Source organism: Pelophylax lessonae, assembly GCF_965119305.1.
Source record: "Pelophylax lessonae genome assembly, chromosome: 10".
NCBI classification, from domain to species: Eukaryota; Metazoa; Chordata; class Amphibia; order Anura; family Ranidae; genus Pelophylax; species Pelophylax lessonae.
Window position 1 is genome coordinate 141,552,985 of NC_138777.1, and position 26,005 is coordinate 141,578,989.

Sequence of the window (26,005 nt, forward strand, 5' to 3'; positions counted from 1 at the left end):
CTGGCAACTGGACATACCTTTACAAGTTTACATTATGAGTTCTTGGTTGGCAAAACTACTGCCAGCTATATTATCCATGATACCTGCAGAGCCATATGGAATGTTCTTAAGGATTTGGTCCTGAAGAAACCCACTACAGAAGACTGGTGCAAGATAGCAGAATATTTCTGGGACCACTGCAATTTTCCAAATTGCGTTGGTGCAATTGACGGAAAACACATCAGAATATTGAAGCCCATTGGCAGTGGAAGTAAATTCTTCAACTACAAAAAATACTTTTCTTTTGTCTTACTAGCAGTGGCTGATGCCAAATACGGTTTTAGCTATGTAGACATAGGTTCGTATGGAAGCAGCTCAGACTCGAGCATATTTGCGAGATCCACATTCGGAAGAATGTTGAGGGAAGATGGACTTCAGCTGCCACCGGACTGTCCACTACCAGGGACAAACGGACCACCACAGCCATTTGTTTTTGTTGGAGATGAGGCTTTCGCTCTCAGTCATCATCTATTAAGGCCCTATTCAAATCGGTCTCTGACTGTGGAAAAAAGAGTTTTCAACTACCGCTTAACCAGGGCAAGACGAGTTGTTGACTGCGCCTTTGGAATTTTAGATAACAAGTGGAGGTTCCTGCACACATCTATCAATTTAAAAATGGATAATGCAATATGTGCAGTCAACGCAGCATGTGTTCTTCACAACTATGTTGCACTTCGTGATGGGTACAATCATGAAGATTGTGGCATGAATGACATGGAGGGTGCAAGTTTGAGTGCCAGTAGGGGCACAAGCAATGGTGCTACTGTGCGTGAGGGATTCACATCCTTTTTCATGTCTGCTGCTGGTTCTGTCCCCTGGCAGCTGGACGCTATTTCATAATGTATCACACGTTCCAACACTGTCCAATTTTGAATAAAATTCTTTCTGTTATGTTTTCCTTATATTTCTGTGCAATTATAGCCAAAGTCTGCATATTGTTCCAGTTCTAGCTATAATAAAAAATACATTGCTTAACCTTCTGTTTTGCTGTTTTCTACTGTAGATATAATTATATAGCATACACACATTATTGACAGTACTATAGAAGCAAAAATAATCCAAACAAAAACCACAGAGTAGAGTAACAAGGTAATTTTTTTTTTTTTTTCAAAATTTAGAAAAAAATAAACTTTTTATAACAACATCACCAATGTTTTGGAGATACCAGCACCAAAACAATGAAAAAATAAATTAACAGGTAAAATGTTAACAACACCAAAAACGAAAAAAATTACAATTCCTGGTATGTAATTGGTGATTCAGTTGACCCAGAATGAGAAATATTTGATGGGCTTGGGTAATCACTTGCAGATCCCTGACGGTATTGCCTTTCCGGGAAAGGCGTAACCTGCATGGGAGCAGGTTGGTACGGTCTTGGTGTGCCAAGGGTGGAGGCAATAGGGGGCGGTATTGGGTGCAACATGCGGGGCCTGGAGATATTCGGCATGTTGCCATACTCATCGTAGTATGGGCGATTTACTTGGTGCCCATACTGTGAACTTGGTGGTGGTGGTGGTGGGTACTGGTAATTGGGGGGATATGTGTGGTGGGGGGGGGGGTTTCCATACATGCTGTAGAGCTTGCCTCCCCAACCACAAAAGATTGGGCGGTTGACATGAGAGCCATCCTTAGTGCATACTTTTTCTCAGGGGGGACCTGCTTGCACATACCCAACAGCACGGTCATGAAAGCAGTGTCATCACACATGCTTTCCTTCATGTGTGTGTTCATTTCCTTCACCACCTTCAGAACCTCCTCCATGGGTTTACCACCCCTAGGATTCGCCCTTGATGAAGATCTTCGTGAAGGCCTTTGTTCTGTACTAGGCCCTGGTTCAGCCTCCACCGCAGCAGGAGAATCAATAATGGACAATGGTCTTGACATTACTCCCTCTGATTCCTCACCATCAGGGTCAGGGTCACCAGGGTCTTGGCATCCCTCCTCCTCCTCCGCTGCCGCCTCCTGTGACCCCTCCTGCTGTTCAGAACCAAGTGAGGAGTCTTGCCAGCTTGCTTGGGTTCTGAAATATAATGAATACATTTCAAATTTTAGCAATATTAATATATTTTATATGTCAACTACAGTATCTAAAAAAATGCTGACAACTTACTCTCGCATCTCCAACACCGGCCTTAAAAATTCCAGCTCCTGGGCATGCGCATAAGGGACAATTCTGGAGGACCCAGAACCACTCCTTGCTTCTCGTAATTTTCTGAGATAGCGGTTATAGCAGTCCTTTATGCTTCTCCATCTGGTTTGTAAGGAGTGCACTGAAAAAAAGAAAATAACGGTACTGTACTGTACATATGGGGGCAAGCAGCAATGTGATAAATTGCATATATGAAACACTTACATTTTTCAGTCCGTTGTGTAGCTGTAAGACAGTCCCAATTCTCAAAATAGATCCTAGCAATCTCCAGCCATGCTCTCTCCTTCCTCACATGGTCCTTATATAAGGGGTCTCGGGTGTCGTATATTGAGGGGCGAGCTCTGACCAGACGAATGATCTCCTCATTGTCATGAGATGTTCGTTTATTCTTCCTGGATCTTGGCATGCTTGCTGTATATAACACTCTCCTCTCCTCTGCTAACTATGGGAAGTGATGTTTTTGGGAGGTGCAGAGATCATGTGATTTGGGGCGGAACATAACAATAAAAAAAATTTACTGTAAACTTCCGTGCAAATCGCAACAAAGTCGTGACGAAGTCGCGTTCAAAACCGTGTACTGCGACTTACATTACCTTCTATGAGGGACATATCGCACTAAAGTCGGCCCAAAGTAGTGCAAGAAGCAATTTTGAAGACGCTGCGTCTTGAGTCGCAGCAGTGGAAACGGTCCATATTGAAAACAATGGGTTTTGACTTGTCATGCGACTTGACATGTGTCAAGTCGCACCACAAGTCGCACTAGTGGAAACCGAGCCTAAATATGGAAAATAGTTTGAGGGGTAAGATTGAGGAAATTGTCCAGAATTCAGTTGATAATAGCAACAAGGTCTATGAGATGTTAAGTAACCAATCAGAAACTGAGACTGTAAATTTAAAATTGCATGCAGTTACCATTGGGGAAGCTTTGATTGAGAAATCTAAATGTTGTGATGAATTATCAGTGGAAATGAGAGATTGAAATTAAGAATAATGGAATTAGAGAAGAGATCACGGGAATGCAGATGTGCATCAAATCTTTAATTCAGCAATCTGCAGCAAAATACAAATTCAAATGTTCTATCAAATGTAACAGAGTCTCATGTTAAATCTGATAATTCATTACCAGCTGCACCCACTGTGACTACCACAGTTTAAAACAATAATAATAATACAGGTGAAGTTCAGCTTATAATGAAACCTTTAAAATCAAAAGAATTAGACACAATTCTTAAAGAAATAGGAATGGTTCCCTGCCATGATTTAAACATATTTTTAAAATGGTTTTGTGACTTGCAGCATGTCAGAGATATGTATCATCTAAACCCATCAGATTTAGAAAGAGTCTTGCAACATTCTATAGGGGGACATCTCTACTGATATTGAAAAGTATGTTTCTTAAATATTTATTGTATATGTCTAAAGGTTCTGTCGCTAATTGAATTTTTTTTTACCATCGTTGTCTATGGGCATTCCATTTTGTTCCATTATTCTCTATGGGCATTCCATCTTCATGTTAAAGTCTATGGGCATTCCTTTCTGTCATTCCTTTTAGTATGTCCCTTCTATAGGTAATGGTATTCTGTCTCGGATTGTTGTGATAGTGATCTAACCCTTGTGAGACCTCTGTGCCTGGCCTGTATAAGCAGATACGGTCACTGCGGACAATCCTCCTCAGATAGCTAGAACTCACCAATACTGGTTTCATCCAAAAGCTGGTTTATTCTGATCACACAACAGGAATACAGCAGAATGAATGGATTTCAGTATTATGCGGTCAAAAGATGATGCTTTCCTTAGCATGTGGATACAAGAGTCCCTGTTACATGAAGTAAATGGAAGCAGCCATGACACAGGAAGTACAGGAAGAACAGGGGTGGAGTTTACATACAAGGAAATGATGTATCATGCTCACGGGAGGAACAATAACATTACCAAAAAAGGCCAGAAGGTGGCAGCAAACACCTACCCATGGAAAAATACATGGTAAATAAATCACAGAATATACTATGTAAATTGCATCTACAATAATGAGAATATTAAATGATTTAAACATATTTTTTAAATGGTTTGTGACTTGCAGCATGTCAGAGATATGTATCATCTAAACCCATCTGATTTAGAAAGAGTCTTGCAACATTCTATAGGTAATGGTCTTTGGATGAGAATTAAACAGATCTGTATTCAGCCTCTCCGGACAAGGGACATATTACTGGAATTATTATGTGTGTTGTATGGTGTACGTTCTGATGTTACCATTTATGGGAAGATCAAACAAATGCAGAATGAGTCTCCCTATGAATTGTCACACAGGATAGCTACTATTATGGAATTTTTGGTTGGTAATAATCTTGCATTTGAGCGTGGAGGCTTGGTACATATGAGTATGGTCCTAGATGCTTTGCATGAGCATATCAAACAATATATTTTATTAGTTAACCCAAATCCTCATGATTTAAATGACATATTGTTGAAAGCAGATCATTTATGGAGACATTTAAATGTGCAGGCTGTAAAAGTTGATGTAGACACATTGTTTAGGACAAATACTATACTGTAATATCTAATGATAACAGCCAGAGGGGAGACACCAGGTCAAAAACGTGAGAGCCTAATGTGCATAACAAAGCTGATCAAAATAATAAGAAGAAAAAGTCCAAGACCTGGATACCATTTTCTCAGTTAAAACAGGATTATGACCATCTGAAAATTGAGTATGATAAGATTAAATTGAACTGTGACATATTATTGGAACAATTAACCACTTAAGCCCCGGAAGATTTTACCCCCTTCCTGACCAGGGTGTATTTTGCGACTCGGCACTGCGTGACTTTAACGGACAATTGCACGGTCGTGCGACGCTCTATCTAAACGAATTTGGCGTCCTTTTTTTCCCACAAACAGAGCTTTCTTTTGGTGGTATTTGATCGCCTGTGCGATTTTTTGATCACGCGCTATAAACAAAAAAAGAGCGTAAATTTTGGAAAAAATCGGATTTTTTGTAAGATCTTACCGTAAAATCCTTTTCTCTTAGCTCATTGACAGACGTAGTCTTCTTGATTCACAAGAACTGGGTTATATTGTCTCCGCAGGAGTAGGACTAGGCAGAAAAGAAAAAACGTTCTGGCTCCACCCTAGGGGCAGTCCCAGAGGGTATATCCTCCCTCTCTCTGCTACAAGGCATCAGTTCTGTCACAAAGCAGCAACAGAGAATTTAACCCAACCCAACTCAATGATAGAGGGGCGGGTACTACGTCTGTCAATGAGCTAAGAGAAAAGGATTTTACGGTAAGATCTTACAAAAATCCGATTTTCTCTGTCGCTCATTGACAGACGTAGTCTTCTTGATTCACAAGAACTGGGACATCCAGAAGCAGTGCCACAAATGAGGGGTGGGATTGACAGAAATCAAAATCCAATCTAGAAGGCCCAACCGGTGCCAAACTAGAAGTTTTAAAGGCTCATTATAAACAAAGAATGAGACTCAAATAAAAATTCCAACGGAAAAAAACCCTCGAGGTAGACCACTGGTCTCCTCAAATGGCGGCCTGCAAAACCTTGCGGCCAAACGAGGCATCAGACGATGCCATTACATCAACTTTATAATGTTTTGTAAAGGTATGCACCGACGACCAGGTAGCCGCCTTGCACACCTGGACCACTGACGCCTGATGGCGAAAGGCCCATGACGCACTAAGTGCCCGAGTGGAGTGCGCCTTAACAGGGAACGGGGGCTCCCGACCCTTAATAGAATAGGCCTGTACCACCGTCTGTCTTATCCATTTGGAAATAGTCGCGGCAGATGCAGGCAACCCCTTTTTGGGTCCATCCGGGATCACAAAAAGTGAATCCGTCTTGCGAAACGAGTCTGTCGTTTTCAAGTATACCCTGATCGCCCGGACCACATCCAAGGAGTGTAAAGCAAACTCCAGAGGATGACTGGGCTTAGGACACAGGGAAGGTAATACAATTTCTTCATTCAGATGAAATTCTGAAACCACTTTTGGTAGGAAGGATGGGTTCGGACGAAGAACCACCTTATCTCTATGAACCACCAGATATGGGGAACGACAAGATAAAGCGGCCAGTTCTGACACCCTGCGTGCAGAAGTAATAGCCACCAAGAAGGCCACCTTCTGGGACAACGTAGGTAGAGGAATCTCCCTAATATCTTCAAAGGGAGGTTTCTGAAGAACCGACAATACTAAATTAAGATCCCAGGGTGGTAACGGCGCGCGCACTGGCAGAGCCAGATGTCGCACCCCCTGGATGAAATTCCGCACCAAGGAATGAGTAGCCAAAGGCTTCTGAAAGAAGATAGCTAATGCTGAGACCTGACCCTTGATAGTACTCAAGGCCAGTTTCTGCTCAACCCCTTGTTGCAGAAAAGCTAATATTCGACTAACCGAATAAGACCGTGGACGGAACCCCAGAGGTTCACACCATGCAATGTAGGACTTCCATGTACGATGATAAATCTTTCTGGAAGTCGCTTTCCTTGCTTTAACTAGAGTAGGAATAACTGAAGCTGACAATCCCTTGTCCTTCAGCACCTGGGTCTCAATAGCCAGGCCGTTAAAGCCAGCGATCGTAAAGCAGGATGGAAGATCGGTCCCTGAGACAGTAGGTCCTCCCTGAGAGGAAGTCTCCACGGGACGTCCGCCACCAGTCTGACCAAGTCGGCGTACCAAGCTCGGCGAGGCCAGTCCGGAGCTACCAGGATTACTGGAATTCCTTCCTCCTCTATCCTGCGAAGAAGTCTTGGCAGTAACCCGAGAGGAGGGAAGGCATACATTAGCTGGTATTGCCCCCACGGGGCGATCAGTGCGTCTGCGGTCTCTGCTAGAGGATCGCGGGAGCGAGCCACGAATCTCTGTACTTTCCTGTTGAATCGTGATGCCAACAGATCCACATCCGGGGTGCCCCAACGTAGGCACAACTGGTGGAAAACTTCTGGATGGAGGGACCATTCCCCCTGATCCAGAGTCTGACAGCTGAGATAATCTGCCTGCCAATTTTCCACCCCCGGAATGAACACCGCAGAGATCGCTGGAATAAATCGTTCCGCCCAGCGAAGAATGCAAGCCACTTCCTTGGCCGCTCGGACACTCTTGGTGCCCCCCTGGTGATTGACATAAGCCACGGCCGTGGCGTTGTCCGACTGGATCCGAACCGGGCTGCCCTGGAGCTGCTCGGTCCAGTGAATCAGACAAAGTCTGATCGCTCTCAGTTCCAATACATTTATCGGCAACCTGGATTCTTCCGGGGACCAAAGTCCCTGGACAGATAACTGACCGAGAATTCCTCCCAATCCGGATAGACTGGCATCCGTGGTCACTATCGTCCAATATATTGGCAGAAATGACTTTCCCTGGCTGAGCATCGGAGACCGAAGCCACCAGACCAGAGACTCTCTGGTCTGTTTGCTCAATCGGATCCGATTGTCCAGGGATTCCGGATTCCATCTGAGAAGAATCTCTTGCTGAAGAATTCGGGTATGGGACTGGGCAAATGGGACTGCTTCGAAGGAAGCCACCATCAACCCCAGAACCCTCATGCAAGTTCGAAGAGAAGACCAGCTGTTGGATAGTAACAACTGGACTGCTGATTGAATCTTCCGGAGTTTCCCTACCGGAAGGAAAACTCTTGTCCTGACTGTGTCTAGAATTAGACCCAGATATTCGAGCCTCTGGGTGGGAACCAGAAATGACTTTTGCTGGTTCACCAGCCACCCGAATTCCTGTAAAGAAATTATAGTAATTTCTATGTTTTGTAGCAGGGTCTGAGGAGACTCTGCATGAAGCAGGAGATCGTCTAGGTAACCTAGAATCGATATGCCTCTTTGGCGCAGTAGTGCCAACATTGGGGCCAACACCTTCGTGAAGACCCGAGGAGCCGTGGCGAGACCGAAAGGTAACGCCACAAACTGATAGTGGTTCTCTTCTACGGAAAAGCGTAGAAACCGCTGATGTCCTGCGAAAATGGGAATGTGAAGATAGGCGTCCTTGATGTCTATGGACGCTAGGACATCCCCTGGATGCAGGAAGGCTGCTACTGTGCGAATGGATTCCATCTTGAATTTTCTTATGTTGAGAAAGGAATTGAGTGCCCTTAAGTCCAGAATTGGAAGCACTTAGCCCTCTTTCCTGGGTATTGTAAATAGGTTTGAATAAAACCCCTGAAAACGTTCTGTCCAAGGAACGTGGACCACCACTCCTTGTTGTAGTAAATCCATGACTGCTCTCCGCAGATCTTCTAGACGATCCGGGGATAGTCGGATATTGGAAGGGAAGAATCGCGCCGGTGGGAGAGATCGAAACTCGATCTTGTACCCTGACCTTATGACTTCGCAAACCCACTTGTCCAGGATTCTGGAAAGCCATGGATCCAGGAACCGGCGAAGACGTCCCCCCACCCCAGTTATGGGTGGGGGCGCACCTTCAGGCTTTGGACGATTTATCTTCAGGTCTGGAGGGGGCGGGCTTTTGCTTGCCCGACCAACGTCCCCTGAAGCCTCCTGAAGGAGCTTTGGAGGACTTAATTTTTTCACCCGCGGGACGAAAAAACTTTTTGTGAGCAGAGAAAGAAGGCCCTCGTCTTTGACGAGGTCCTTTACCTTTAACATTTTGCGGTAAAAAGGTGCTCTTTCCTCCCGTGAGATCCTTAATGATCTCATCTAATTTGGCTCCAAATAGACGCTCTCCTAAAAAGGGGATATTAGCCAATGCTTTTTTGGAACCTTGGTCGGCTAACCAACCTTTTAGCCACAGTGTACGCCTGAGAACCACTGCTGAAACTGATGCTCGCGCCAATAATGGAGTGGCGTCTAACGCCGCATCACACACAAACTGTAACCCCTGTATCATTTGTTCCAACAAATCTGATACCGCCTGAGGGACCTCTTCTAAGTCCCGGCGTAACCACTTGGTCCATTCAGTTACAGTCTGCGAAACCAGTCCAATAGCAATTATTGGTCTGAAAGCTGATCCAATCAAGGAAAACATGGTGCGAGACATAGCTTCTATCTTGCGATCCACTGGATCTTTAAAAGACGGAGCGTCTTCTAAAGGAATAACCGTGGCTTTATTCAATCTAGCAATTGGTGAATCCACCACAGGTGGTTCTGTCCATTTCTTAATGAGGGTTTCCTCAAACGGATAACGCCTGTTAATGCGTTTAGAAATAGCAGAAGTGCGTTTTGGCAGACTCCATTCTTCTTTGATTGGATTGCCAAAACATTTGGGCAATGGAAAAACCTTCGCTACTTTGATGCGTTTTTTAGTCCCAAAGGGGATTTCAGTTTCAGCTATTTCCGACGGAATACCCTGTAATCTTAAGGTTTCTTGAACAGATACAATGAGTGCGTTTACCAACGCTTCCTCTCGGGCTATGGCTGATGCCGCCGAAACATCCTCCTCACTGTCTGAAGAGACAGTACCCGAGACACCAATCCCAGATGAAGTACCTGCAACTGCAGAAATAGGCTCAGATTCTGAATCCGAAGTTTCAGATAATAAGGGGTTAGGCGGGGGTCGCTTTCTTGCGCCCTGTCCCTGACAAGCCACTTCCACCCGGGACACAAAAGTTTCCATAATAGCTGACAATGATTCAACCGTCAGTGGGGTGCTGGAGGATCCTGCAGACACCTCGAGGGGATCCGGTGGAGATACATGAGTGGCAGGGTCCATGTTAATTCAGGACACCTCTGCCAGAAAAAACAAAATTTTTTTTTTTTTTTTAAATAAAAAATACCTCTTTTTTTTTATGTGTATCCCCCTAGCGCAATAGCGCCCCTCAGAGTACCTGCTTCTCGAACCCCACAGAGAGAGAGAGGGACCCTCAAGGCTCACCACCCGATGCAGAGAAGTTTCCAACCAACTGCAGTCAGCGTCTGTCTTTTACAGACTGGAAAGAGCTGTGTTCGTTTTCCCGGGTAGAAGGACGTGGCTCCGCCCCCTGTGTACACCTTCCGGCGTTCCCAGCTCTCCACGAGGTAGCTGGGCTCATCAAACATGGCCGCCCCCATACGGGAGACAATAGACTCCAAAAACATGGCGGCCGGCGTGACCTGAGGACATTCATGCACCCGGTCTACGGCAAAATGGCGGCGGACTGCCGAAATCGTTTTTCCCAGCACATCCACCTGCATCTCTGCTAAATGGCGGTTTATCGATCTGCAGGAGGTACACTACAATTAAGGTAGGATTATACCTCCTATGTCTGCTGTAATACTACAGTCTGCTGGGTAGAGTGTTAGCTCTCAAACCAAGTCCACTTCCCACCAAACACATGCTGTATTTACAAGGGGGACTTTTAGTGTCAGACAGATACTGACCATGTATGGAGGGGCCCATAATTCATACTGCCTCATAACGAGGAAAAAAGGGAACGTCTACTCACCACACCGAACCGACAGGCACCCTCTCTTCACAATACCCTCTCCACCGGGGTGGGGGGTTGTGGACCACTCCGGACGCCTCAACTCTCTGGTTCCTGGGGTCCAAGCGAGACTTTTAACTCGCAAGGTCAGTCCCTCCAATGGGACTCCGTCTCGGCCGACCCAGCGCGGAGCTCTGGTCTGCACGCGCTCGTAGGCAGAAACCGGGGTGACCACTGGATCTCAACATCCAGCCCGTCGCCCGGCCCCGCATACTTACTTGAATGTGTCGCGGCCGACCAAGCGCAATGCAATGGTCTGCGCGCGCTCGTAGGCCGGCTGGGGTGACCACTAGTGTCGCCCAGTCCGGCGTATTTGCTTGAAGATCTCACAGGAAAAAACACTGGAGAAAAACTACCTAAAAAATATTTTTTCTAAAAAAAAATCTTGCCAGGACCAGAGATCCCAGCAAGGAACTTAGGTCCTTACTCCTGACTAGACAGAAAAAAACTGATGCCTTGTAGCAGAGAGAGGGAGGATATACCCTCTGGGACTGCCCCTAGGGTGGAGCCAGAACGTTTTTTCTTTTCTGCCTAGTCCTACTCCTGCGGAGACAACATAGCCCAGTTCTTGTGAATCAAGAAGACTACGTCTGTCAATGAGCGACAGAGAAATAGCAATATTTTTCACATTTTTTTATATGAAATTCCCCCCCAAAAAAATGTAAAAATCAAAATTTTTTAACATTTTCGGCCAATTTGTTTTATGCTACATATGTTTGGTAAAAAAAAATCGCAAAAAGCGTATTTTGATTGGTTTGCGCAAAAGTTATTGCGTTTACTAACAAAGGGAAAGATTTTTGTCATTTTTGTTGTTTTTTTTTTTAACGCGTAATGGCGGCGATCTGCAATTTTTTTTGCGGTACTGCGACATTGCGGCAGACAGATCGGACCCTTGACTGGCATTTTTGCCACTTTTGGGGTTACCAGTGACATTTCTACAGTAATCAGTGCTATACATATGCACTGTTACTGTAAAAATACACTGGCAGTGAAGGGGTTAACTTTTTTGAAAGGGAGGGGCTATGTGTGTCCCTAGGGGCGTGCTTTCTACTGTGATTGGCTGTGGCTTCAGATGTATGAAGAGTGATCAACGGTTCTACATAGTAGAACCGTATGATCATCCTTCATACACAGGGGAGAATGACAGGCAGCTTGTTTACACAAGCCGCCTGACTTTCTCCCTCTCCCCCGCCGATCGCAGAGTGACCGGCGGACATCGGGTCCGCCGGTCACACGCGCGGGGGGGTCCGTGACCACGCCGGAGCGCGCCTCCGGCGGCGCGCGCTCGCTCCCTAGACCCTCACAAGCTAGTGACGTAGCCCTACGTCACTTTGCCTGTGAGGGGCTGACCGCCGACGTAGATAGTCGTGCGGCGTTCGGCAAGTGTTTAAGGATATTACAGAATACCAGAGGTACAGAGACAACAGGAAATGAAAGACCTTCAGATGTGCATTTGAATGCAAATTACACCTCTATAGCAGTGGGGGTGAATTAGAAAATAACTTTTACAAGAGTTACAGTCAGGTCCATAAATATTGGGACATCAACACAATTCTAATCTTTTTAACTCTATACACCACCACAATGGATTTGAAATGAAACAAACAAGATGTGCTTTAACTGCAGACTTTCAGCTTTAATTTGAGGGTATTTACATCCAAATCAGGTGGACGGTTTAGGAATTACAACAGTTTGTATATGTGCCTCCCACTTTTTAAGGGACCAAAAGTAATGGGACAGATTAACCATCGTAAATCAAACTTTCACTTTTTAATATTTGGTTGCAAATCCTTTGCAGTCAATTACAGCCTGAAGTCTTGAATGCATAGACATCCCTAGACGCTGGGTTTCATCTCTGGTGATGCTCTGCCAGACCTCTACTGCAACTGTCTTCAGTTCCTGCTTGTTCTTGGGGCATTTTCCCTTCAGTTTTGTCTTCAGCGAGTGAAATGCATGCTCAATCGGATTCAGGTCAGGTGATTGACTTGGCCATTGCATAACATTCCACTTCTTTCCCTAAAAAAACTCTTTGGTTGCTTTCGCAGTATGCTTCGGGTCATTGTCCATCTGCACTGTGAAGCGCTGTCCAATGAGTTCTGAAGCATTTGACTGAATACGAGCAGATAATATTGCCCGAAACACTTCAGAATTCATCCTGCTGCTTTTGTCAGCAGTCACATCATCAATAAATACAAGAGAACCAATTCCATTGGCAGCCATACATGCCAACGTCATGACAATACCACCCACCATGCTTCACTGATGAGGTGGTATGCTTTGGTTAATGAGCAGTTCCTTTCGTTCTCCATACTCTTCTCTTTCTATCACTCTGATACAAGTTGATCTCGGCCTCATCTTTCCATAGGATGTTGTTCTAGAACTGTGAAGGCTTTTTTAGATGTTGTTTGGCAAACTCTATTCTGCCCTTTCTGTTTTTGAGGCTCACCAATGGTTTACATCTTGTGGTGAACCCTCTGTATTCACTCTGGTGAAGTCTTCTCTTGATTGTTGACTTTGACACACATACACCTACCTCCTGGAGAGTGTTCTTGATCTGACCAACTGTTGCGAAGGGTGTTTTCTACACCAGGGAAATAATTCTTCAGTCATCCACCACAGTTGTTTTCCGTGGTCTTCCGAGTCTTTTGGTGCTGCTGAGCTCACCGGTGCGTTCTTTCTTTTTAGCAATGTTCCAAACAGTTGATTTGGCCACACCTAATGTTTTTGCTATCTCTCTGATGGGTTTGTTTTGTTTTTTTTCAGCCTAATGATGGTTTGCTTCTCTGATAGTGACAGCTCTTTGGAACTCATATTGAGAGTTGACAGCAAGATTCCAAATGCAAACAGCATACTTGAAATGAACTCTGGACCTTTTATCTGCTCATTGTAAATGGGATAATGAGGGAAGAGGGAATAACACACACCTGGCCATGGAACAGCTGAGCAGCCAATTGTCCCATTACTTTTGGTCCCTTAAAAAGTGGGAGGCACATATACAAACTGTTGTAATTCCTACACCTTTCACCTAATTTGGATGTAAATACCCTCACATTAAAGCTGAAAGTCTGCAGTTAAAGCACGTCTTGTTTGTTTCATTTCAAATCCATTGTGGTGGTGTATAGAGCCAAAAAGATTAGAATAGTGTTGATGTCCCAATATTTATGGACCTGACTGTATCATCTTCACAAACAGTTGAAGAGGTTACAGGGTATTATAAATGTAGATATGACACTAGGTGTAAATTCTCGAGATCTGTTTGTGAGTGCTCTGGCAGTGGGGGTAAATTAACTTAATACTGTAAAAATGTAAATAGTACTTTGTTTACCTTACTAATGAATTTCGGAGAGTTTTTTGTCTTTCAAATCCTGCTGGAGATGCTCATTTACAAGTGAATTACAGAAGCACAGAAGTTTCTGACATTGTTGGCCAGTGGTGGAGAAACTCTGGATAGCCAATCAAATATGTTAATTTGGGTTGATATCACCATTACAAAGACTTAAAAAAAACAATGGACTCTCAAATTTTCATCAAGCAATGGACTTTTCTTTTTTTCTTCAACGCCCTGATTTTTTTCTTTTACCTGATCTATTTTTCCTTAATATTTTATTTCCATCATGTTTTATTTCTTGATCTTAATCTTAAAAACCAAAGAGAAGCATTTAAACCTACAGTATTTTTCATGAAATCTGTACATATTACAAAATATATATTGATTTCAATATATTTGACATCTAAGGTGAGATGCTGCACAATGGCTTATCATAGCATACATAACTGGGTGTCTGAGTATTCGCAAAGCGATACTTAGACTGGGTAGAGCAATATAGGTTTAGGATATAGTAAATGGGGTGGTTTTCCCTAACTTTATAAAAGGGGTAAGTGAATTGGATCACTCTAGTCAGGATTTGAATTTTTTTGAATCAGTTATTTATAATATGCTGAAGGCTATGACATATGTGGATATAAAGAACTTTCTACCTTTCATGGCGAGAATTTCCACTGCTGCTTTATCTGGACAGATGATCTGATAAATACCGATGTCAAGCTGATACTATTTAAACCATCGTGTGGTCCCATTCAGTGGAATTATGGAATGAATGATCCAAGTAACTGCTCTATTGAAGGCAATGTGGGGTCGGCCTACAGCAGATTACAAAAGCAAATTGTGGCTGGCAGAAGTTTAATTTTGGACTTGTGATGAAGATTACTGCAACTGAACAATTCATCTTTAAAAATGAAACCCCTGAGCCTGGAGATGAAAGAATCCTGGATTATGTGAATTGGAGCTCCCAGAGCAATGCACCAAGCATCACTTCCAATGCTATGGTGAGAGATGTGATAATCGAATCAGAGATTGGACTACTGGATTAGGACATCAGCTTGTCTTTGCACAATATTCAAGAACTTGGTGTAATACACTGAAGAAACTGCAAGCTATGAAACAAGGCCTAACAGCTATACGGGCCAATGATGTTTACCTTTTTCAGTCATGGTCTAAAGTTATATTATCTAAAGCTGGTTCATGGGGATATTTTAGAGGCTGGTGAAGAGAGATGTAACCAGTTTTAAATTCCATATTTTATATGAGCCATTGTGAAGCATTCAGTACTTCAAATCACAATAATATGTATGTTGTTTGATTTATGGGTCAGTTCTAGTAGTTAGAACCGACCCAAGTGGGGGTATATGTTGCATTATTTATATAGGATACTCTGTATATGTATGTGTATAAATATATATATATATATATATATATATATATATATATATATATATATATATTTATACACAGATATACATACACATAGTCTTTTTAATGTGAACATAGGTTTGTGGATTATGGCCTAACACAGCTGGTAGGCAAGTTGCACTTTACATATCACAAGACCTGAGGAGTTACTCGCAGGGGGTCGTAAAATGTAGATTGGCCTTTGGCCTGACAAAAGGTATTTATTGATGGTAACTTGAGGGGAAAGGGTGGATTGTTTACCTGGTAAACATTACAAGTGGAGTCTTTTCACACTGAGATCAAAGAGTATTTTGGGTTGACCTAGCAGAACCCCCCCCAGTGTCACACTGGTATTTCAGGAGCTGGCAGTCAGTCATTCTTTTTACACACACATACACACACACACATTCATACATGAGGATGAGAGCACAGGCTTAGGAATGGGACTCTGAAGGCTGCTATTTACTCTGTTGGATTTTGTCATCTGTTGCAAATATCATAGTTACATAGTTAGTGAGGTTGAAAAAAGACATCAGTCCATCCAGTTCAACCTATGATGTGCGTGTGTGTTTGCTGTTAACCGTACATTGTATACCCCTGTATGTTGTGGTCTTTAAGGTGCCATTCTAATAGTTTTTTGAAACTATCGATGCTCCCTGCTGATACCACTGCTTGTGGAAGAAAATTCCACATCCTTACCGCTCTTACAGTGAAGAACCCCTTACATACTTTAAGGTTAAACCGCGTTTTAGTGAGTGGCCACGTGTCTTATGAATTACCTTTCTCTGAATAGTTTGTTCCTTATGCTAGGGTCGCCAGGACAGTATTTGTACATTGATATCATATCCCCCCTCAATCGTCTCTTCTCCAGAGAGAATAAGTTCAGTGCTTGTAGTCTTTCCTCATAGCTGATGTCCTCCATTCCCCTAATTATTTTTGTTGCCCTTCTCTGGACTCTTTCCAGTTCCAACACATCCTTCCTGAGGACCGGTGCCCAGAACTGGACTGCATACTCCAGATGTGTCCGGACCAGAGTCTTGTAGAGTGGGAGAATATTTTCTTTATTTCTGGAGTGAATCCCCTTTTTTATACATCCCAGTATTCTGTTGGCTTTGCTTGCAGTGGCTTGGCATTGCATGCCATTGCCAAGCCTGTTGTCTACCAGTACCCCCAGGTCCTTTTCCATCCTAGACTCACCCAGAGGTTCCCCCCCTAGTGAGTAGCTTGCTTTCTGGTTTCTGGCACCCAAGTGCATTACTTTACATTTTTCAACATTAAACCTCATCTGCCATGTAGTTACAACCCCATTATTTTGTTCAGCTCCGCTTGTAAGGTTTCCACATCCTGCATAGAAGATATTGGCATGCTTAGTTTAGTATCATCCGCAAATACTGAGATTGTACTAGATATCCCCTCCTCTAGATCATTTATGAACTAAACCGGATTGGTCCCAGGACAGAACCTTGGGGGAACCCACTTTCCCCACCCGCCCTATCCGAGTACTCCCCATTAATCACCACCCTTTGCACTCTCCCCTGGAGCCAGTTCTCTATCCAGGTACTCACCTTATGGTCCATACCTACCTTCGTGCCAAACTCCCTGGCCAATTTTTTCAAAAACTGGTGTGATAAACCAGTGGCCCCCCAATACCACATATTGAAGTGGGGTGTTATTTAACAGTATACTTTTCTAAGAGTGCATTTAATCCTGCAAAAATTTGGCCTCTCTTGCTGTGTTGACTGTGCTACACACAGTGACAACAGTTACTGGCCAATTATTTGTAGAACTGTTGTAATAAACCTGTGGCCCCCCCAATACCACATATTGAAGCGGGGTGTTATCTGAGTATACTTCTACAAGTGTATTTGTGTCCTGCAACAATATTGCCTCTTTTGCTGAGTTAAGTCTGATACACACAGTGCCAAACTCTCTGGCCAATTTTTTCAACAACTGGTGTGATAAACCAGTGGCCCCCCAATACCACATATTGAAGTGGGGTGTTATTTAACAGTATACATCCACAGGCTTACCTTTTCTAGGTGGCAGCTCACTTCATCATAGAAGGTTAATAGATTGGTTTGGCAAGAATGATTTTTCATGAATCCATGCTGATTACTACTAATAATACCATTTTCATTACTAAAGTCTTGTATGTGGTCCCTTAACATCCCCTCCAAAATCTTGCAGACTACTGATGTTAGGCTGACCGGCCTATAGTTACCCAGGATATATATCGGCCCTTTTTTAAATATTGGTACCATGTTAGCTTTTTTCCAATCAGCTGGCACCATACCCATCTGTAAACTATCCTTAAAGATCAAGAATAATGGTTTGGCAATCACCTGGCTGAGCTCTTTAAGAACCCTCGGGTGAAAGCCATATTATTTAACACTACCGCCTTTTCTCTGTCCTCTGTGGCCAACTCTCCTTTGTCATCTTTTATGGGGCCAATGTGTTCTGGCCTCGCTTTCTTACTGTTTATATACTTAAATAATTTATAGGGGTTCTTTTTACTCTCTTCCGCTATATGTCTCTTGTGTTCTATTTTAGCCGCCTTGATTTTGTCTTTACATTTCTTATTACACTCTTTGTAATGCTTGAATGCTGCCAATGACCCCGCAGTCTTGTATTTTTTGAAGGCCTTTTCTTTAGCATTTATATGCATTTTTATGTTGGAGTTTAGCCACCCATGGTTTAGTTTTGCTCTTTTAAATGTATTTCCCTTTGGAATGCACTGGCCAATCCCTTTGTTAAGTATGCTCTTGAAGCACTCCCATTTTTCCTCCGTGTTCTTTGTTCCCAGGGTTCTATCCCATTTCATGTTTTCTATCAGAGAGTGCAGTTTTGGGGAATTGGCTCTTTTGTTATTCAGTGTTCTTATATTACCCTTATGTTTCCTATTACTATGATTAATACTGACTAGTCCGTCGCCCAGTCCAGCAGTTGATAGTAGTTCTGACAGGAACAGAAAATAATAAAAGAGGAAAAAAGAAAATCAGTTTAAAAAGGAAAAAAGGCTAGGACCAGAGATCCCAGCAAGGAACTAGGTCCTTACTCTTGAAGTGGTAGTATATCCCCTAGCACTGCCCCATAGCCATGGTAACATTTTTTCCTGCCTAGTGTCCTACTCCTGTAGGGGGCAGCATTACCCAATGGTCAAGAAGATTCTGAAGCTGTGTTCGTCAATGAACCAAAGAGAAATTTAAAATGATCAAAACATATTGGAGTCTCTTACAATGTGTATACCCTGAGATAGATTATTTTGAACAAATACCATTAAAAGCATATAGAAGAAATAGAAGAAATAGGACAATAAGACATGCTTGTACATTCTGAACACCAAAAAATAAAATACATTGAAAAAAGGACATTCCTAGGAAGTAGGAGGAATGGATCATATCCGTGTCTCAGTGTGCAATGCAGACACATGAAAAAAGGTGACAACTTTACACATCCAAATAATGGAAACACGTATGCCATCCTTGGTTTTCATACGTGCCAGACATTGTATGTGGTTTATACACTAATCTGCCGTGTGGGTTGATAAATGTCGGTGAAACGACAAGATGAAAAATGAAAGATCGTATCCTAAATTAGGAGCAATTAGCCAGGTTTACCAGTTCCAAAACACTGCATGCAACATAACTATAAAGACACAGATATACAATTTATGATACTAGAAGAGATAAAAAAGGACAAAAGGGGAGAAAAATGTGGAATAGACTCCCTTCAGAGGTGGTTCTGGCTAGCTCACTAGGTAAAGTTGGTCCAGGTAATATCCGATTGCGTCTCGGGGATCAGGAAGGAATTTTTTCCCCCTGCTGTAGCAAATTGGATCCTCCATTGCTGGGGTTGTTTTTTTATTGGTTGAGCTAGATTGTGTCTTTTTTCAACCTGACTAACTATGAGACAGGATTCTTAAACTTCGACAGAGAGAGGTATAGTGGATTAAACAATTCAATTCTTTACACCCATATGGGTTAAATAAGGATTATGACTTATACCTATTTTTGTAGAATAGAGAGATGAATGGTGATGGTTAATAGTATCATCATTTTTTCAAATGTGCATGTGTATTCCTTTTGTAGAAAATGAAGAATTGATAAAGGTCCTGAAAACATTATGCTGATGCTTGTCCAAATATGGTTTTAGATGCTGGACAATAGGGGTTACTGTTTTGTTAATTTACAGAATGGTGTATGACATTTTTTGTAATTTTGTATTTTTCTATATGTGTATGTTGGTTGGAGATTCATTATTGGAGTTACCAATCAGTATACACAATAATGAGATGTAGTATAGTTGCACTGTGCCTTATATAGAAATTGGGGAACGATTACGATAGGGATAGATCTCTAGATACTGTGCATAGGTGGAATTGATGAGATAGAAATGGGTTAATTTGTGTACTCAAGGAAATTTTGGATGATGGGATACACCTGTGTTTAGGGCTAGAATCACTGTAAGAAGGAAGATAAAAGGTTGTCGACTAGATTGGTGCTACACATGCAGCTTGATGAAGGACATATGCATGTCCGAAACTGTGCAGCCCCTTGTAAATGTATATTTGCCTGTAAATGCAATATCTACAATTTGAAATTGCATCTCCAATTTTTTTGATGAATGTCTGGTGGATACAAAAGAGGGCCACATCAGATGTAATCCTTTCCAAAGGATTTTTTTTACACAGCAGAGGTGGCCCACCTTGAATCTATATATATATATATATATATATATATATATATATACATATATATACACACACACACACACACACACACACAGATAAGCAGCGCACCTCTTCTGAACTCTGCGTTCTGTACATAGTGCATCCCTGCTGTTCTCACATAATTCACTCCTGTTATTTATTACCCCCTTTAGGATCCTCCCACTGTGAGTACAATTTAGCTACACTAACTATTCGATGCAGTTCGGTGGGGGGGGGGGGGCGTGGTTGAGTTCCTGCACCTATTCTTTGAGAAAAAAAGCCCTGGATAAATTTATGTAGTCTTATAGATACCACCGGCCCTTTGAGGGCAACCATAATGCTTATACGGCTTGCAATGAAATGGAGTTTGACATCCCTGTGGTAAAGCTTATATAACATTTTCATGATAAAGTTTACACCTACTTTATGAAACCAAGAAATGTCACTTACTTGGCAATAACTGGAATCGATACGGCTTCTGCTATTGCCTTGATAAAGTCAAAATGAACCGGGTGCTGTGGCCTTTCCTCTTTTTTCCTTTGCAAAGAAAAGTAAAAATACTGATCAGATTAATTATACTTCCAGTGCTCTGTGGGGTATCTGAATAAACTAACAATGATTTTATCTTTTACTACATTGTTGCACATGCATGAAAAAGTAGTAGCATTTGTTATATTGCTTTTAGAAACCTGCTATTATCATTGTAACATAAACGAAGAGCCTGCTAACACCATAATATAATGATGTATCACTATTAAGTATGTCACTACAAATAATGAACTGAAATATGAAAAGGCAAAAAGTGAGATGTAGCAAGTGATGTGCTTCCTTGGGAATTATGGAGAACTTGCTTGGGTTTACCCTTTATAAATTAAATTTAAAGGGGTTGTAAAGTTCTTTTTTTCTAATAAAAATACCAAACACGTCTATACCTGCTCTATGCAAGGGTTTTGCACAGAGGAGCCCTGTTTCTTCTCTTCTGGGGTGCCCTGCCAGCACTGCTGACTCCTCCCCTTCACCGGGTGCCCCCCATTGGCACAGTGGGACTCGGCCCTGCCCCCCTGGATTTGATTGACAGCCAATGGCTCCTGCTGCTATCAATCTGTCCAATGTGAACAGAGACAGCGGCTGGAGCCGCTGGGCTCATTCTCATCTCTGGATCGGATCAGGTAAGAAAAAGAGGGGGGGGGAGGGGTCTGGTGAGAGCTGCAGCAAAACTGGATTTTTGTACTTACCGTAAAATCCTTTCCTCTGAAGTTCATCGACAGACGCAGCTTCATATCTTCTTAGACCATTGGGTTTTGCTCCTCCAATCAGGAATAGGCACTAGGCAGGAAAAAGCTTTACCACACCTATGGGCCTGTGCCTGCGGGTATAACCCAAACCCCACACACTGATACAGTAGCCAGTTTTGTTGCAAGCTGTGTTTAGAAGACAAAAAAAAACACATTCACTCAGAAGCAAAGGGGCGGGTGCTGCATCTGTCGATGGGACTCCAGAGAAAAGGATTTTACCCTAAGTACAAAAATCCTGTTTTCTCTATCATTCATCGACAGACGCAGCTCCATATCTTCTTAGAACATTGGGATGTCCCAAAGCAGTATTTTTATGAGGGGTGGGAACCCGCAAGCACGTGCAGATGGCAGCATAGAGACTCCACTCGCCTATCCACAGGGTCTGCGAAGGCCGGGGATTCTTCCACCAGAACACTCGAGAACGGTGTTTAAAGCGATTAGGCACCACTAACATGTGATTGATGCACCGCCATTGTTCATTGACAATATCGTCAAAAAGTTCCAGGCAAAGGAACACCTTGTCCGATTTTTGGGATTTGCGGGAGCCAAAAGACAACTGCGAACCCTACACTGTATATTTATCAGCCAATTTTAAAGTTTACTGCACTGAATCTATAGGTGCTTCCACTAATGCACGTTCCTGCGCAGCGGCAGACGAGGACAGGTCCTCTTCACCATCAGAATTCGACGACACCGGCCCCTCAGGGTGGGGTGTGTCTGTGGCGGCCAAGTCTGCCTCAGGGTCTGAGGAAACTACCGAGCGAAGCGGAGGCAGAGGGCGTTTGCGGCTAGCAATGCTTTTACATACAAAATCTATCTTAGAGACAAGGCTTTCCAAGACTGCCATAATTGCAGACATGGGATGTGACCCAGAAGGTTCCGCAGCCACTCCTAGGGGGTCTATAGGGGAAATAGTACTCTGGGACTGATATGATAAACTGATATGAAAAAAAAAAGCAGTGACACTTTTAAAAATCGCTAAATCGTGATCCCACCACTATATTTGCGGTATACCCAATGCCAATGCAATACAAGCCAATAGCAGAGTGGGAGAGTAAAACCTACAGGGAACCCCAATAAATGTTACCAGACCGCTTAGGAGACTGCCAGCACGATCTTGTGAAATTGAAAGTAAAATGTTCCTTCACAGGAAGTGACAAGCCAGCCTGTCATAGATAGATTTTTTAAGTTACATGCTGTTCGCCTGTCCAGCATTGTGGACTCCAATAAAATGGCCGCCCCATGTATTCCTATAGAGAACTAACAAAAAATGGCTGCCCATGCAATTCAATATGAAAAGAAAAAGCATGAAACTACAGCAAAATGGTAGGCCCCTGCGGTGTGCCATGTGGTCTCCCAGACCCCCGAAGCGGTCCCGGACAAGAGGCATCAGAGGGGCTCTAGAGAGAGACCCCACCAGGACAAGGCCAACCTCCAAAGAGAAAAAGCCACCGCAGCCTCAATTGTTCTGCCCCCCCCCCCCCAGAGGTAGGACCTACTATGGGTAGGGGAAAGGAGGAGGGGGTACGCCTAACATCCCAGAGGCCAGGGGAACCGAGGGAGCCCTGAAGGTCCGACTATTCCAGGGAGGAGACCCACGTCCACCCCGAGACCGCCAGGGGATTGGGGGAATAGTATTACTCACCAAACCACAGTACCAAGTGGGCGCCACTCCGCACAGACCACCTCCCACCCGGGGTGGGGGTGCTGCCAGCCAGGGGGTACACTGCAACTCAGGACGATAGGGTCAAAGCGAGACTCGTCCACTTGCAGGCTGGTCCCCATCCATAGGGGCTCTGTCGTGGCGAGGCCTAGTTCTGGACTATAACCCGCTCGCGCTCGTTGGCAAGGCTGGGAGACCATAAGAATCTAGAATATCCAGTCCAAAAACCACAGCCGGTTGTTGGTTGTAGTTCTCCAGGAACTCCAAGTAGTGAAAATAAAAAAAATCACAATATAACAATTTTCCCTAGTAATAAGCTAAGACCAAAGTCCAAGCAGGGAGCTAGGTCCTATTCCTAAACTAGGCAGAAACAAACTGGCTGCTGTAGCAGAGTGTGTGGGGTTATGCCTGCAGGGACAGCCCCATAGGCGTGGTAAAGCCTTTTCCTGCCTATTCCTGATTTGAGGAGCATAATCCAATGGTCTTAGAAGACATGGAGCTGCGTCTGTCGATTAATGATAGAGAAAGGTTTTTCACCTTAAAGCGGTAGTATACTCCGCTTTTTAACTTTTACCTACAGGTAAGCCTATAATAAGGCTTACCTGTAGGTAAAATTCATATCTCCTAAACCTGCACGGTGCATGCAGTCACTGACACCAGCGGCGCATGCGTTCTAAAGGTCCAGAGTATCTTGCCAGACCTTCAGAGCTCCTTGCCGAAAAGTGAACTCCCGCCTGTGGGAGTGACGTCGTTTCGGCTCCGGCCACTCACAGCACCGGAGTCGCCAAACCCAGAAGAGACGCCGGGAACATGTCAGCTGCCTCAGCGGGTCGGGGCTTTGTTCTAAGGTAAGTATTTCATAATCTGCTACTATGCGATGCATACTAGCACACTAGCACATTATGCCATTGTCCTGCAGGGTTTGTATTTAGTTTTTTTTTGGGGGGGGGGATACAACCACTTTAATGCATAGAATGCAATAAGATGAAAAACCTTGAGACTTTACAATCACTTTAAGATATGACTGGTGGATATGACCTTCTCTACTTCTGGTAAAGTTCACAACTAAATAAGCAGCACGAAAGCTCCTTTGAGCCCAAAACACACCCAGACATACAGGGGAAAGAAACACCCTGGTTAAAAAAAAAAAAGTTTTTTTTTTTTTAACCATACCATTATTAATATTTAAATTTACAGAAGTCATTGTAAATCCACATTACCTCAAGGGTTAGTATTCTTTTCACTTCCTCTGCAACAGCTTGTCTACAAGCTGCAAAGGATCTGATAGGGCCTGTGATAGAGGTATTCACATTGGGCACTGTTGGACTGAACTGTGTCAGAGTTTGATTATTCTGTGCTCAGATTGAAACAGAAATGTTTCCATCTGGCCAGCTCAATAAGCCTTACGTCCAGGCCGTCTTTAATGCGGGGCAAATGCCCTGGGCCTAATCTTTGTTGAGGGGCGCAAGGCAGCTGTCGCTTGAACCCACGCTGTCCACAAATTGGGGCCCCAATTACAGTATTGCAGAGCGCACGGAGGGACACGGAAGGCTGTTGTGACGGGAGTCACTTTGGTTGGGGGGCTTGTGGAACCCAGATTATTTTAGAGAGGTCAGAAAACTTCTTGTCAAGCTTCCCCGGCCCCTCTTATGTGTAAGTCACCCTGTGTCTATTAGGGGCCCAGGGTGACCAAGAACCTCAGTCTGGTCTGCACTAATCAGACTCGCTGTACAACCACACTGGACTCAGTCTTTCGTGTTATCCCGGTTATCCTGGGTTCTATATGTGTGGTTTGTGTTGAAAGAGTGAAGGGCTCTTTCACTTGGGACAATAATATTTCTGAACAGTGTCCCTCAGGAAATATATGAAGATGAACGGTTTGACTTTCAAATTGCTAGATAGTGGGGTGGGGTGGGGTGGGGCTTGTTATTGTTAAGTACCTGTATTCCTTAGTTCTATTGTTCTGTCTGCCTTAAAGATCAACTTATTATGGGATGTATATGTGTATGTGGATTGGCTGCTAAGGGGGAGGGGGGGATTGTCCCACAGTGTATATCTCTTTGTGCCTGTGTTTCAATAAAGAGTTAGTTGCTTTCAGACACATACAAGCTAAGTTCAGGCTAGTTTTTGTATGAGGGCGGCTGGAATATCTATATATGTCCAGACTGGAGGAAGCCATATACTGGTGGAAGACCACAAGTACAGTGTGGGTCTGTGGTTCCGTTACAGCTGTATTCCCTAGCCAGCAAGCAGAGAGGGGGCAGGGCCAGGAGCTCCACTGATGCTCTGACCCCTCCCCATGCAACCTATATGTTCGGAACAGAGCGGCTGTAGTGAAAGCAGTGATCGGAGTGGGAGCCCCGCCCCAAGACCTTTATATTTCCCAGACAGTATAGAGGGGTGGGACCTGGAGGCACTAATGCTCTGACATCACCCACGCAGCCTGTACGCTCAGGAGTGAGCAGCTAAAGTGAGATCAGATCGGGAGCCCCATCCACTAACCTCTGAAAGTGTATAATGAGGCTAGCTGGCCAGGTATGTCCTTACACCCATAGAATGCTTGCTTTCTAAAACCCTGAGCAGTTTTATTCAACTGTAAAGGTGTGCATTGTTGAAAGTTCTCTGACCCTCTCTCCTGTACTATATCTTCAGTCTCTGACCCTCTCCTGCACTATGTCTGCAGTCTCTGACCGTCTCCTGTACTATGTCCGCAGTCTCTGAATATCTCCTGTAGTATGTCCAGAGTCTCTGACCCTCTCCTGTACTATGTCTGCAGTCTCTAACCATCTCCTGTAGTATGCCCGCAGTCTCTGATTATCTACTGCAGGGCTCAAAATTTTAAGTCCTGAGCTACTAGCCAGGCCTTAAGAGTTACTCGCCACTTGTTGCCCCACCCAAACCCTACCCTGCACCGCCCCTAAACACGCCCTCGTAAAATATCTCATAAAATTAAATGTTTTCTTCCAGAATTAAGTTACAAAAACAA

General features: G+C 43.7%; 1 protein-coding gene across 5 annotated transcripts in view; it reads right to left on the reverse strand.

The window, feature by feature from the left end:
• Positions 1-26,005, reverse strand: part of DUS2 (dihydrouridine synthase 2) — a 1,337,959-nt gene that overhangs the window by 450,691 nt on the left and 861,263 nt on the right. For 3 of the 5 annotated variants that reach the window (XM_082270343.1, XM_082270342.1, XM_082270345.1), the window contains one exon: positions 20,512-20,598. The exons of the other annotated variants lie outside the window; for them this stretch is intronic. In XM_082270343.1, the coding sequence (XP_082126469.1) occupies positions 20,512-20,598 (87 nt within the window). The remainder of the gene's footprint in view (positions 1-20,511; positions 20,599-26,005) is intronic. 5 annotated transcript variants of the gene reach the window in all.